We start from the raw sequence: 13,947 nt of genomic DNA on the forward strand, positions 1-13,947 counted from the left end.
GACACTACCAGCAGCTAGGAATATGCAACAACATGGTCTGCAGCAATTTTGTGGCATTTTGACTTAAGTGTTACACTGCATGGTGTAGCTCCTGCTTCTAATGGGAAATGACCACAAACTCAATGTTTTATGCTGAACACATACTTCTAACATTACTGTTAATGCCGCTGCAGCAATGAGTGTGAACAGCAGGGAGCTTGTCCAATGCACTCGGATTACTTCCTCTGCTTCTAGAAACTGGCTTGCAATACCAAAGGTTAATGTTCTTATCACATAAGAGATCTGACTGTAAAAAAATGTAGGAATAATAATTTATGGCCATCAGCAGTTTAAAACCCTAATATAATAATCAGTGCCATTTTGATAAAAACATTTGAAAAAAATACAATTTTGAAAAAGGTCATGATATATTTTGATTAAAATCTAGGACCTCAGTATTTTAATTTTCAAATTCTCTTTTTCTCTTTCCATTAACAATAAATAAGAATTGCAATTGCATCTTATCTTAACTAATTTGGAATAACCTGATTAATTAGAAAAAAACACTGGTATTTAAAAAAAGACTAAGAGTAGTGTTACATAAGCTGCACAGAGGAAAATTATTAAGCCTTAATAACAAATGACATTGATAAATCCACATCAATGATATTCGTTTATCTGGACATGCTTTTCCCTTTATTTGAACATAACAATTTTGAAAATACTAATATACTGAACCATCTCTGCAGGATGACAGTTCATACCTTTATATTCATCTATCAGTGTCGTAAGTAAAAACTGTTAAAAACAACAACAAAGAAATTGTGATAGCATGTCACTGTCCTTTGCATTTATGTCTGATCACCACTAGTATTAACACTGGACAGATAATCAATGACACCTCTACAGTTATCCAAGGGGGACCTGAATACACTTTGTTCTTTGCAGATGCTGTGTAGTTCTAAGTATTGATTGCAGCCTTGGGCATTACAGTCTTGATGATGCTAATGAATACAATAAAATGGATTGAGAAAGGGATATGCTAGTAAATTCAATTCTACAGGGTCATTTCATGAAATGATATTTAACATGGGACCCTGTCCCCTCCTCCCCCCTCTCCCACACATGCTGACATGTTCCTTGATAACTGAAACCTTAAGTTAATATCTTAAAATATGCATGGGATCCAAATAACTGTGTAACGCATGAGGCAATCTGAAACAAAATCACAAACACACATACTTTTATAGATACCCCCTCCCCAAAAAAGGGGGGGGCAGTCTTTGAGCCTCAGGCAAAGCATGAGAACAATGTCACCTAAGGGAGCAGAAAAACCTTTGGGCTTATTCTACACATTACAAAACCACTTCTCACCTGCTGCGTTCTACACTTCTCGTTCACAGCACTGAGCCAGGCGTCCAGGTAGTCTGTGGTGTCACGGAAATTGAGATAAAACCACTTGATCGCGCTATTCACCCACTCCCAATCGGCCTCGGGGACCACAGGGGCATGTTCTGCGACCGACCCCTCCGTCGTCTCAGTCGTTGTTTTTGTGGCATCCACCGCTCTGAAGTAAAAGTTTACAGCCAGTACTATACCAGCCGCTAAGACAAGCCACCATAATAAAAGCACGTTTACTGGGTCTAATTCAAGCCATGACTTTGTGGTGAAATGGTCGTATACATTGTCGGCAGCTTCAGCCATATTTGCTGCCGACTCCCCAAGCCGGTACCAGATCAGTTTTATAACGACGTCCACCATTTTCACGGCTGTTTTTAAAGGACGAAATTTCTTCGAAAAATGCAGAAACACTCCTGTATTCAGTCAGCTGCAGCTAAGTTTGCAAGCGCTTGTACTTCTACATTAAATTCCTTTGCTATAGCATATTGTTGAATAATTTCCTCCCAAGGAAAACAGAATCCCGGCCCAACCTCGTTTTCGCTGTTGGTCACGTGAGTACTTCGTGGAAACGAGGTTGGGAATTCCTCTTTTGGAAAACACCTGGAAAACACCCCAAATTTTAGAAAATTGTTATCTGACATATTTTTTCATATTTTTTTGAAAAAGGATTTAAGCACAAATTTTGAGCCTATGACAAATTTTATTAACAAAATACATTAGATTATTATGCAGGTGGTTTGCTTTCCAAAGTGTAAGGGATTTTCCCGTGCAGAAAGTAAACAACAATATTTTACCCTCTCAGTCAGATTCTATATCATTTAACCTTTGTCCTTTCTGGCGCGGGGAACTCAAATTATTTTTGCATTTCCTCACGAAAGCTTTAATAACAAGTTTATAGAGCAGGGTCCAAGGGTTTTTTTCTGCACATTTGTGCTAAAGTTGTATCTCCTAAATTGTTAACTTACGAAAAAATATTCAAATACATTATCAGGTTCTTAAGTCTATCATATGATTGCTTCTGCATATACTTCGGTATATCAGTTTAATAAACTGGCTTTATATTTTCTTCTTAGTCACGCAGTTTAAGTGAGTAACAGCGCAGCCTCACTATTCTATAACCAGATGGCTTCAAAAAAAAATAAAAGAAGATAAAAAGGTTTGACGTAAGTAAATAATTCTCATTTTTTTAAAAGAGTAGACCCAGTTTCATAAATAGAAAAGTCTAATCTCCCAAACAGTGACATGGGATCAAAATTAGGTGAAGGGAGGAGAAGTGGTTCATGCTTTCAATTTCTTAACTGATTTTTCTTAATTTATATTTTCACATCAAAATATTGAAGGTATTCGAATGATTTGCGAAAATTAATGTGTGGCCCGAAGTTTCCATCGTGGCTATGTAGTAAATTAAACCTTGAACATCATTTTGTATTTTCATTGATGGAGAAATTATACCGATCCAGTTACCAATAGTAAAACGTAGTTTATTAAAAAATTGTAAATCCATTTTTTGCCCAATCCCCTCGATGAATGATATCCTGGATGCATTAGTGTACATATTATGTTACTGACCTATGAGATACCGTCGGACCACGACCATTGCAAAGTAACTTTCAACACAATCATAACTTTCAACACAATCATAGAACTAACTTGTCTCAAATAACACATTTTAGTCATTGCCTTCCACTGCTCCGTCTACTTGAGCGTGGATATGGTGTGTGTGTGAGTGTGTGTGTGTGTGTGTGTGTGGGTGTGTGCGTGCGTGTGTGTGTTTGTGTGCGTGTGTGTGTTAGCGTGCACGCGCGTTCGTATGTCACACAATATATACCTACTCCAAGGAGATTATGTTTTTGGTTCCGCTTGTCTGTTTGTCTGTTAGCATCATTATGGAACAGGGTACCAAATAACAAACGATTAGGTTTTTATAGCGATACATTAATTGATTGATTACTTAATTAATAAAGTCTGTTAGTCTGTCAGCAACATGATGCAAAAAAGTTATGGAGGATTTTGTTTTTAAAATTTTTAGGATATGTGAAAATGGGCTAGATTATAGTGGTCATTAAATGATCAATTAATTGGTTTGTTAATAAATTAATTAGTTAGCAGTGCTTAAGTGTAATGAGAATTAAGTTGCCTTTGCTCATGCTTACGTTCTCTGGGTGCTTCTCCAGTCTACTCTATCTAAACGTTTTTTTTTTTCACTCTCGTAAATCAACGACATCTCGGCTGTATCCCATAAAATATCTAGTATTTGGTGTAAACATGATTTTATCTCTGTGACACGATCTTGTAAACATTTTTCACATACCGCGTATTTTATACAGTCTTTGTTTCAGCTGCGTTTTAACCAAATGTACACCATTACGACCAATTACTTCACAGTTGCACACAACACACCAGAGACTTGTCTGAGACAATAAATTTTGATTGTCCGTGCCTGGGAAACAGAGTTAATTAAACCGCGGACGCTATTAAAATATGCCTGGCAGCTGAGGCTATGGGTTGCCTCACAGCAGGGCTAACACGGACGCCCTGGGATTCACAAGTTTACTGGAGACAAATCTCAATTTCCAGCATGCTACTGAAACTGAACTGTGCTCTGTACATACATGTAACTCAGGGTGTGCGAAGGTGTAGCCACTAGTAAGTGCTGGGTCAGAAAAACAATGCTGCGACACACCGTGTAAGTTGCGAGCGGTTTTGACTTAATTATTGTTCGACCCTTGCCACGTGCGCTCGAGTTCGGACCATTAAAACATTTGTTGACGTCTATCTCATGCTTTGCCTGAGGACCGAACCTTATACACGAGACAAGTTATACCGTCCCTTCGCTGTCACCTGAAAATAAGTATGAGCACCTGGGTTAAGCCGTTGTTGAACCGCACGTGTGAGTATGTCACTGAGTAAGTTTGTCACTCACTCTCTCTCTCTCTCTCTCTGTGTGTGTACGTGTGTGTATGTCACTGAATATATGTTAGAGACCATTCCCAGGCCCTGTCGTACTAACTTTGGATCGAACTATCTCCAAGGGGATTCTCGCTCAATTGGCTTAGATGTCTGTCACGCCTACTGAACCTGATAGGGGGTAATTAACTATCGTTTAGCAGCTTTAGTAGGCGTCCCAGACATCTAAGCCACTTAAGCTGAAAGCATGCAATTTAGCGAGAAACCCCGTGGAGATTGACCGATCCTGTTAGATCGATCTAGGGATGGGAACCCAGTCTTATTTAACACTGTGTGTGCGTGCGTCATTTATCCCATAGTGACGGAGCCCACGATTGTGCTAAAACAGACACCATCATAAGAGAAGCAATTTTTCGCACGAATAAAACTATCCATTTGTTAAATGTCATTATAATTTCAATATTAAAAAGTAAAACTTAACGTTGTTTTCCACGGTGCTGGAAAAACAGCACAGACTGACGTATCTATATTTCGGTACTCTGATATGCACACGCACATTTCAGGGGCAGATCCAGGATTATTGAAAGGGGGGTCCGGATTTTAGGAAAAACAGGCTGCGGATGCGAAACCGACCTTTGCAACCCCCTTCTCCCTCCTCCCGGCGAACGGTGACATTTGGTACGGTTTTGAACTATGATTCACCTAGTCGAAATTCTAATTTCAAGAGGGGAGTATTGGCTTGTTTTTTTTTTTTTTTTTTTTTTTTGTTTGTTTTTTGTTTTGTTTTTTTTTTTTTCAGAAATCGAAAGGGGGGCAGGACACCCCTGACACCCCCTAAATCCGCCACTGCATTTTCTATTCCATAAAACAGCATCGATTATCTAAAACTTTATAATAAATAGAAATAACTTTACGAATGCATATCAAATTATTGATAGCTATATACATATAATTACATATTAGTAGCTAATAGCATATTTCGAGGAAACAGAATTTCCACAATTTGTACATCTTTTGATGGTATATCACGAGCGGCTGATCAAGCACGGATATGCGTGCCACACGCCTCCAGTTAAATTAGCTAATATTCCCGAGCCATGATATTAATACATGTATTGTGACCCCTGTGTAATGTGAACCCGAGAATAACACATCATATCCTTAATAATATCCTGTTTCGAACGGAACTCGAGGTCATGGGTAGTTATGAAAAATAGACCCATTTTCCCAAGATACGTGAACGAATGCACAGATGGTTCACCCGTTGGAAGGTAGGATGACACGTATATTTGTGAAGCGTTAGTTATTTATTTCGGTAAACAGTAATTCCAATTATTAGCTGCTGGTTGAAGAAAAATAACTGCTTAAATTTTCGCGCGTAATACAGCTAATGATATGGAAAATCTCTTTTGATTTACAAATTTACCAGGTAATGAGCGTGTAGTGTTCTTTTTCTCTACCGTGATTTTTACCTGAACTCCTGATTAGCTCGTTGGCATAATTTCCTAAACATTGAAATTTTAAACCACAGAAAGGGACAATTTCAGAAGCACATATTTCCGTAACAATGCATATTATTTTACAATTAAAAGATTAATATCTTCAGCCTTTTATAGTAAGTTATCTTTTTTAAAACTCTGATGAATGCTCAGAAAAGTTAAAGCGCTGGAAATGAAGCATAATACAATCTGCAGGGCTTGGATGTTGTGTTGTAGATCACCATGGCTTCATCGTTAGTTGAGGTTTTGTATATCTGAAATAAATATGTACTCATTTTTTTTTCTTTTTTGGGTTTGGTTAGGTTTCCTTCTTCGATATGTTGAAACGCTGTTGTACTCTGATGCTCCAAACTGCGTACAAAAACAAACGTAACTGAAAATTGGTGATTAAAATGATAAATGCGCTTTTGTTTGTCGAATATCGTGGTGCGACATCGCACAATGGAGCACCGAACCCAAACCAGCGTGCGTTCAGTGCGTTTTTACTTGTGGTAAATTCAACTACTCCGGAACTGTAACCTACCAGGAACGATCCAGTCTTATTTTAAATGATCAAATATTTAGTTGACCATTTCGTTTCTTGAAAACAATAAAGAGGTGCAGACTAAAACGGTTATTAGTTTTGGGATTCGTTTTATTTGAAACGTTCTATATAACGGAGCCAGTAAACGGTTCAGACTTTTCGTGGGTTAAACGGGAGTGCACTGGCTATTTACCAGAACGAGGAAGTGCTTTACAGGATTGCCGAAACTGATCATTCCTGAATGATTGATCAAGGAAATTGTTTTCGCAATCCTACGTTCAATCTATTTTTGATAGACATAACTTTATTATCACAGGGCCATTAGCCTGCAGAAGAGGAAAGGAATTTTCATTGTGATATGAATTTACTTCTAGGAACGACTCAATATCTTTGACAAGCAAGCTTAGACGGAGCGTAGCAGAAAACGTGGAGATATAAAGAATTTGGCGTGTTATTGTTTGTGCACACGGTAAGGAGAATTCATGTTACCTCTGTGTTGCGTTAAATGTTATTTGAAATAAATTTGATGGCATGAACACGTGATAGTGTGCATGTGATAATATGGCGAAAATAATCTTTTTAAGAAGCTAAGGTAGTGATACTTACTCTGTTTTTTATGTTGATTTACACTAGCCTTTATTGGACTCATTTTGTTTTTGCATTAGATTTTTTACATTATATATGTTATTATATCACGGTGCATATACGACTTATTATTATTATTATTCAAGGGTTTTAACTTTTGTTCCTCTTAAAACTGCGATCCACGTATTTTATATTAAACGGCAAACATGTTTTATTAACTTTTAGGAACCACAGGATTATAACGTCATATTTGAGAACCAACTAAAACGCCCAGTTAAAGTCAACTGAAAGATCAAGAAGAGTGAATATCATCATAACATTTTTGATCATTTAAAATATTCTCAATGAAAGAAGAGATGGAAAATAGAGAGTCGCCAGATTCTGGTTTTGCCAACTGCGAAAACTTTTTTCCTCCTGCAGAAAAAGACATGATCGCCTTATATGTAAAAACGGCCGAAAATCCCGAGAAACCTATCGAAAAGATCAATATCACGACCAAACCATCAGGTTTACTTATACGACGGAGAGATGTTATATTTTTAGGAATGATATTACTTTTCTTAACGTTGGCAGTTCTTATGTCAACTTTGTTCATTCCCAAAACATGTAACGATACGACAAACGAAGAAAGAAGGGTGGCAAAAAATTCAGAGAAAACGAGACCTTACATCCGTCTGCCAAGAACGCTTCTACCTCTTCATTACGACCTTGAACTTCAACCCGACCTTGACCCATATACGTATTCTTATAAAGGACAGGTATCCATCAAGGTGAATGTGACTAAATTTACTAGGAATTTAACAATTCATTGCTGGAAAAATCTTACAATTGACAGAACAAAAGTTTTTGAGGTCAATACCAATAAGGCCGTTGACTTGCGGAATGCCCGCCGTCAGCCGGAGAAAGATTTTTGTATATGGGACGTGACAAGAGGGTTTCTACCTGGCAAGCAGTATATCATATTCTTCCTGTTTCACAGGGAAATTACTGAAAATATTCTCGATGGGTTGTATAGATCCACCTGGACCGTTGATGATAAACCTGAGTAAGTTGGAGTATTTGGCCCAGAATGCATAAAGCGGATGATAAAGAAATTCACTTATAAAGCATAAGTTGTTTTCTTGTAATGTAGCTGCCTGTCTTTTCTCTGCGAGAGAATGTCCTGGGCTCGATTTCAATTGATTTTTACAGGTGCCAATAAGCCCCGTCCTAGATTTTGATCCACTAACGTCACTATAACCCTAACCTGTACGAATCTAATGCAAGATGGATTTTCTGTTACACGGGCCCTCATTTTTTTTCTTTTTTTTTACACTGGTCTCCTATAAATGGCAACTTCTTGTCTCATTTTTGTTAAGAGGACCTACCGCTTTCGTTGTTTACAAGTTTCATTCGCACTTCAAAGCAACGCGGGATGTAAGAGCCGACCGTTTGATCATTTTTCTAATTGAAAGAAAAACCACTTTTCTGACATGTGTGTAAAGTTCTTTTAAGGAATAGCCTCTCAGCACTCAGACGATTACTTTTGTTTAACTCATATTTGTTTACCTTCTACAAAACTTGTTTTACTGTAACCATCGAGAGAAAAGCAGGACTTGGGGGGGGGGGGTAGTACCAACTGGTTAAATTGCCTGACAAATAAATGGAACGACACAGGTCACCATTAACTTTCCCCGTCCATGTAGTTCGATGTTATTACTGTAGATGGAGAAGGGAGAAGTTGCCCCCTTCCTTCCTTCCTTCATTTATTTATTTATGTGTGTGTGTGTGTGTGTGTGTGTGTGTGTGTGTGTGCGCGTGTGTAATTGCTTCGTTTCCTCCCATACATGAATGATCTTCTGTATTTCAAGTTGTCTAATTTTTGTTTCAGAGTGGTTGTAGCAACTTTCTTCCAGCCTGGAAAAGCGCGCAAAACGTTCCCTTGTTTTGATGAGCCAGAGTATAAAGCAACATTTAATGTCACCATAGTAAGAACAAATAGTACCGTGTCCATTTCTAATATGGAGATAGCAAGATCTGAAACAAGGTACGTGAAAATACCTACCATATTTTGAAAACTAATCCCATAGCATGGGACAAGTATTAGAATGCTGTGTACAAGTGTATATGGTGTTCTCTTGCTTGTAATAATAAAGTCAATAAATATGTTAATTTTCTATAAGTACAGGGTATTGTTGATCATTCTCTCAGCGCTTCAGGATCCAGAAGTATGAGAGACGCGTTGTCCAGTCCGCTCAATGCGGTGACAAACAATTAACATCACTATGGGCAAGGACGCCCTTATGAACTTGTAATATGATATTGCCTGATCCAGCGTGAGGGTACCCCGAGTTTCACATTTAGCGGGCAACTCAACACTCTTTTATAAGCATGCCTTCGCATGAGATGGTTTTTGGTTTAATGTGGAGACTCGGGGTGATGTAAGGTTAACCTCAGTCTGATGCTGTCGCGGTTACTCGTTATTTTTTTAAATGTTTTTGTACTGTTATGATAAACATATTTCATGTTGCTTTTTGTTTTCATAAGATTGATTGATGCAATTTTTATGCTTTTATGGATTTTGCATACTTTGTGTCATGTACGTACATACTGATAAACGTTGATATTCTGAAGGCATTGTTTTGACGGGCTTAAGAAATACGCATTTGTGTTCGTGTTCGGCTTTTGTCAGAATTGTCAACATAAGAAATTTAAAATATATAATTGTTTTGTTAAAGATATTATTCACAACAATCATATTATTAACAATAAGAATTATTGAAGGGCTTGGGGCTTGGTTGTTTAATATGCGAATTTTAGCACACGTATTTGTCAGCACTTTGATATATTGGAGGGTGGGTAGAGAGAGAGAGACGTCTGCCATATAGGCTCCGTTGACATGGAAAATCTATTTTCTAAAAATCTATTTTCTATTCGCGGTATCTTGTGATCACGGTCTGTGCCCTGAATACCCCGCGGCGTAATTACTGGCAGCGCGAGCCAGTTACTTCCAAAGCTGTAATTTATTCTCGGCTGTGCTCGGAGTGATCACAAGATACCACATTTAGCGGGCAACTCAACACTCTTTTATAAGCGAATAGAAAATAGATTTTTAGAAAATAGATTTTTCATGTGAACGGAGTCTTAGTCAATATCTCAGTGGAATCGGTTTGAAAGAGAGAAAAGGGAGGGGGGTGGAGGATGTAGTGATATCATTAATACACAGAATAAAATTAATTTGTCGCAAAATGTTTGAATGATCAACGTATAATATTTCCAGAGGCGATGGCTGGGTCGCTGATATGTACTACCAAACACCAGTGATGTCCACATATCTTCTCGTCTTCATTGTTGGAAACTTCAAACACAGGGCGAAAATGACATCCAACGGAATATTGGTGAGATACAGGAGTAGAGTAGTTGACCCCCCCCCCCCCCCCCCCCCCGTCTTATTTTTTAAAGGGGTAATTAAATAAAAGATCTTTTTCGAACACTTGTGATAAAAAAATTGAGTGATAAAGGGTGCCTTAACTACACAGTACTGACAAGAGCATCCATAATGGTTTTATCTCCATGTCACAGGGTCTTTGGAGGTGATAGATACATTATTCTTATTATATTTACAAGCAATATATAAACTGAGTTTAAAAAACAATTATTATCATTATAATTATCATTACAACTTACGAAAACCTTCTCTGATCCGTTTTCATTTGAGGGTTCTTTTCTTTGTTCTGTTATTTCTTTGAGTGATAGTCTTTGAATTTATAATGCACAGTTGTTGTTTTTTTCTCTTTTTTTCCACATCAGCTACGCGTTTGGGCGAGACCAGGAAAGATCCATCTTGCAAACTATTCACTTGATCTAGGAGAGAAAATGTTGAACTTCTTCGAGCAATATTTCTACATTACGTGCCCGTTGAGGAAAATAGGTGCATATGCCTTGCTTATGGGTGTTATAATACTCGATATAAGCATCTTTAATGAAATCTACACATTAAGAGAGATATGTGTGCGATGTAAAATTTGAATCTATTCGGCATATCGCTCTATAGAGATGAAGGTAAAAGAGGCTGCGTTTGACATCCTGTCACACTGCCATGGCTTGCGACCGCATTAAAACGTATTTGTGGGCCAAAATTATTTAATCAAGCGGTCGCAAGCCTGGTAGAACAGGGGTTTTACGTATACCGGTACAGCTTACGTTGTAAAGAAAATTTGTTTTCATGATTTTTTTTCCTTTTTTATAATTGGTAACCGTCAGGCTCTACATAGAGCAACCTGAGTTTCGGAGACAATTGGTAGCTCACCAGTATGCAGGCCCGTAGCCAGCAATTTCAAAAGGGTATTTTTCTGAAAAAGTGGACCTTTTACAATGAAATCAAATTTTACCCAGATTGGACTTTTACCTGGCAAAAAAGAGCAGTTCTTTCGAAACCCCCCCCCCCCCCCCCGAACCCCCCTGCCTACGGGCCTGGTATGTGAACACTCGCAGTTCTCTGGTTTGCGGTTTGGACCGGTGAAAACAGACTTGGTGCGTTACCAGTAAACTCTGAACCTCAGGGTACTGCATTTGTATCATCAACCACCCTGAAATATTTCTTCTTTGCAGATATGATAGCTCTCCCGGAGCCCGCAGCCTGGGGCATGGAGAACTGGGGAGCCATCACCTTCCGAGAGCCGCTTGTTTTATACGATGACGCCCACAGCTCGCCGTATGATAAACAGTATGTTCACTTATTGTCGGCCCACGAGGTGTCCCATCAGGTAATGGTTTTACTTAGTTCGTCCATCCTCGGGTGTTTTCATTAAGACATCAATAAGATAAACGACGCAGCGGTTTAGAATACAGTGCGCTCCCCCTGTGAATTTTTTTTCGCGTCACTTCACTATTAATTTGCTTCTAGTTTACCAGGTAATTTACCAAGGTAAACGCTTTACTGACACTGCGCTTGCCTTCCCAATAACTTTGTTTATAGATATCAAAACAAACGTGAAAGATACTACAAGTGTTGGATTTCATATTTTAAATGTGAGCACAGTTTTAAACAAACGTTATTGATTTTATTTACAGTGGTTTGGTAACCTCGTAACCAACAGATGGTGGGACGATCTGTGGCTCAATGAGGGGTTCGCACAACTCATGACATACGTGGCCAACGACAAGATAGCACCAGATATGAAACTGGTAAGTGTCATCTCCCCACCTTTCTACCTGCGGCGAATGCAGCTAAGAAGAACTGTATATCGTAGAATTCTACGATCTGTAGGTCGTCTTCTTCATTATCGTTTACTTATAAATCGTCTTCTTCATCAACTAACATTTTGCAATTCAAAACCAATTACCGCTGCAGATTATCTAAAAGTTTAGACTGACTTACGGTCTTTAGCTCATTTGTGGACCCAGCCGGTAATGTACTAAATGATGCCATTGCTGTCTAGCATTACTCTAACGCAATGTGATCGTGACTCAACTGTACATCGCAATCATGCATCTCAAGATTCTCAACCAAAGATGTCACAGGAAACGTGATTGTGTTTCGAATCGCAAATAAGCATGCCCGTGGGCTTACACATTCCAATATAACCGTGTATTAGTATATAAACATATAAACCCGTTTCTCTTTTTTTCTTCAGTCTGTTTGCATGTGCTATCATTTGTCTTATGCCAAGCGACAAAAGGCAATACAATTTTTTTAATTTTTATTTTCTTCATTTTTATTTCTATTATTCCATTGCAGATATTATTATTATTATTATTATTATTATTATTATTATTATTATAGAATCAACAATTTTTGCCAGATAGTGTATCTGATGGGCTTATCAAGGACAGTATGAACCTCACCCACAGTATATCTCAACCTGTGTACCGGCTCCAAGATATCAAGTTTGACGAAATCACTTATTACAAGGTGAGAGAATATGTAAAGCGCTGCTGCCTGGAACACAATGATATAGATAGAAAAAATTAATAAAAAGGAAAGAAAATCGATGTGGATGCAGGAAGATAAATGATAACGGTTGAAATAATGTCTTGTATTCGTAAAATGCCCGGTTTAAGCAAAAAACTGAGAGGAAAAAATCCATTTCTGCGTGCACCGCGTCACCGAAACACGCGTCATTTACTTTTTGAAGTCCCAATTTGTCAAAATTAATAATTCATGTACAAATTAGGCGACCTAAAGCTTATACAATATTTTCCATTGTACATTAAACGAAGAAAGACCAAACTATTAATTAGAATGCCTGTAATACCGTCCGCGTTTTTCAAGAGTTCATTTCAGATATAGGAATTTTCGTCAGGTTCAGGGCAATTACATAAATAGTTCTCACAACAACAACAACAACAAAAAGATTGAACGTATCACCAAATCAAAGTACCAACTGTCTCTTGTGGAGTTACGTAGAAATAATAACATGTATGTAAAATATGTATGTAAAATAACATATAAACATATGGGTACGTGGTTCTCATATAAAATGCCTTTGCTTCAGGGTGCCTCCGTCCTCCGAATGATCATTGGGTTCTTGGGGGAGAAAACTTTCCGAAAAGGAGTGTCGGTAAGAAAGCAACCATCGTTATTTAAATTTCTTCCGGTGATTCATAGTCAACTGGTAGGACCTAATTAAACTAAGCTCTGTTATCGACACGTATCTGCCGTAACTGGCATTGGAATGTTCCCAGCAAACATGTAGGCTACCACGTGTCTAGCACGTTGCTATACCTCATTATTACGCCATATCAACGTGGTAGCCAAGTGGTCCCAACGTGGTAGCCAAGTGGTCCTAACGTGGTAGCCACGCGGCTCAAACGTGGCGTGCTTGTTGGGTGGTAACTTTAAAGTTCTTTCATTGACATGTCTCTGTCGTTACTGGCAACTGCAGGCACATGGTGCTAGTAGGCTTAGAGTAAAGTCGTCAATGAACTTTAAAATCAAGTTGTAAAATTTACACACATGGCACCCCCATTTTATATAAGTTATAAGTAAAGTACAAGTAAAGGGAAATCAATTAGAACAGCTAAAGCAATAATTAAAAATGTTGCAGTAAAACAGAGAAAATTCTCAAGGAT

The 13,947-nt window shown here is 38.2% G+C and overlaps 2 protein-coding genes across 13 annotated transcripts in view; one reads left to right on the forward strand and one right to left on the reverse strand.

Moving 5' to 3' along the window:
* LOC106166274 (phospholipid transfer protein C2CD2L) overlaps positions 1–1,934 on the reverse strand; it is a 42,963-nt gene extending 41,029 nt beyond the window's left edge. For 7 of the 8 annotated variants that reach the window (XM_087018306.1, XM_087018304.1, XM_087018308.1 and 4 more), the window contains exon 1: positions 1,354–1,934. In XM_087018306.1, coding sequence (XP_086874432.1) covers positions 1,354–1,740 — 387 coding nt within the window. In that variant the 5' untranslated portion in view covers positions 1,741–1,934. The remainder of the gene's footprint in view (positions 1–1,353) is intronic. The other variant, XM_087018310.1, reaches the window with a different exon arrangement.
* Positions 1–13,947, forward strand: part of LOC106166268 (thyrotropin-releasing hormone-degrading ectoenzyme) — a 42,207-nt gene that overhangs the window by 1,085 nt on the left and 27,175 nt on the right. Inside the window, exons 1-11 of one of the 5 annotated variants that reach the window (XM_087018301.1) lie at positions 3,902–4,286; positions 4,851–4,965; positions 6,684–6,778; positions 7,120–7,939; positions 8,765–8,920; positions 10,154–10,271; positions 10,684–10,804; positions 11,485–11,639; positions 11,947–12,060; positions 12,659–12,787; positions 13,371–13,436. In XM_087018301.1, the coding sequence (XP_086874427.1) occupies positions 7,239–7,939; positions 8,765–8,920; positions 10,154–10,271; positions 10,684–10,804; positions 11,485–11,639; positions 11,947–12,060; positions 12,659–12,787; positions 13,371–13,436 (1,560 nt within the window). In that variant the 5' untranslated portion in view covers positions 3,902–4,286; positions 4,851–4,965; positions 6,684–6,778; positions 7,120–7,238. Of the gene's footprint in view, positions 1–2,453; positions 2,544–3,901; positions 4,287–4,850; positions 4,966–5,467; positions 5,559–6,683; positions 6,779–7,119; positions 7,940–8,764; positions 8,921–10,153; positions 10,272–10,683; positions 10,805–11,484; positions 11,640–11,946; positions 12,061–12,658; positions 12,788–13,370; positions 13,437–13,947 lie in introns of those variants that run through there. The other 4 variants (XM_087018302.1, XM_087018303.1, XM_087018300.1 and 1 more) reach the window with 4 other exon arrangements.

Source organism: Lingula anatina, chromosome 7 (genome assembly GCF_051362555.1).
Source record: "Lingula anatina isolate TDL-2025a chromosome 7, LinAna3.0, whole genome shotgun sequence".
Taxonomy (NCBI): domain Eukaryota; kingdom Metazoa; phylum Brachiopoda; class Lingulata; order Lingulida; family Lingulidae; genus Lingula; species Lingula anatina.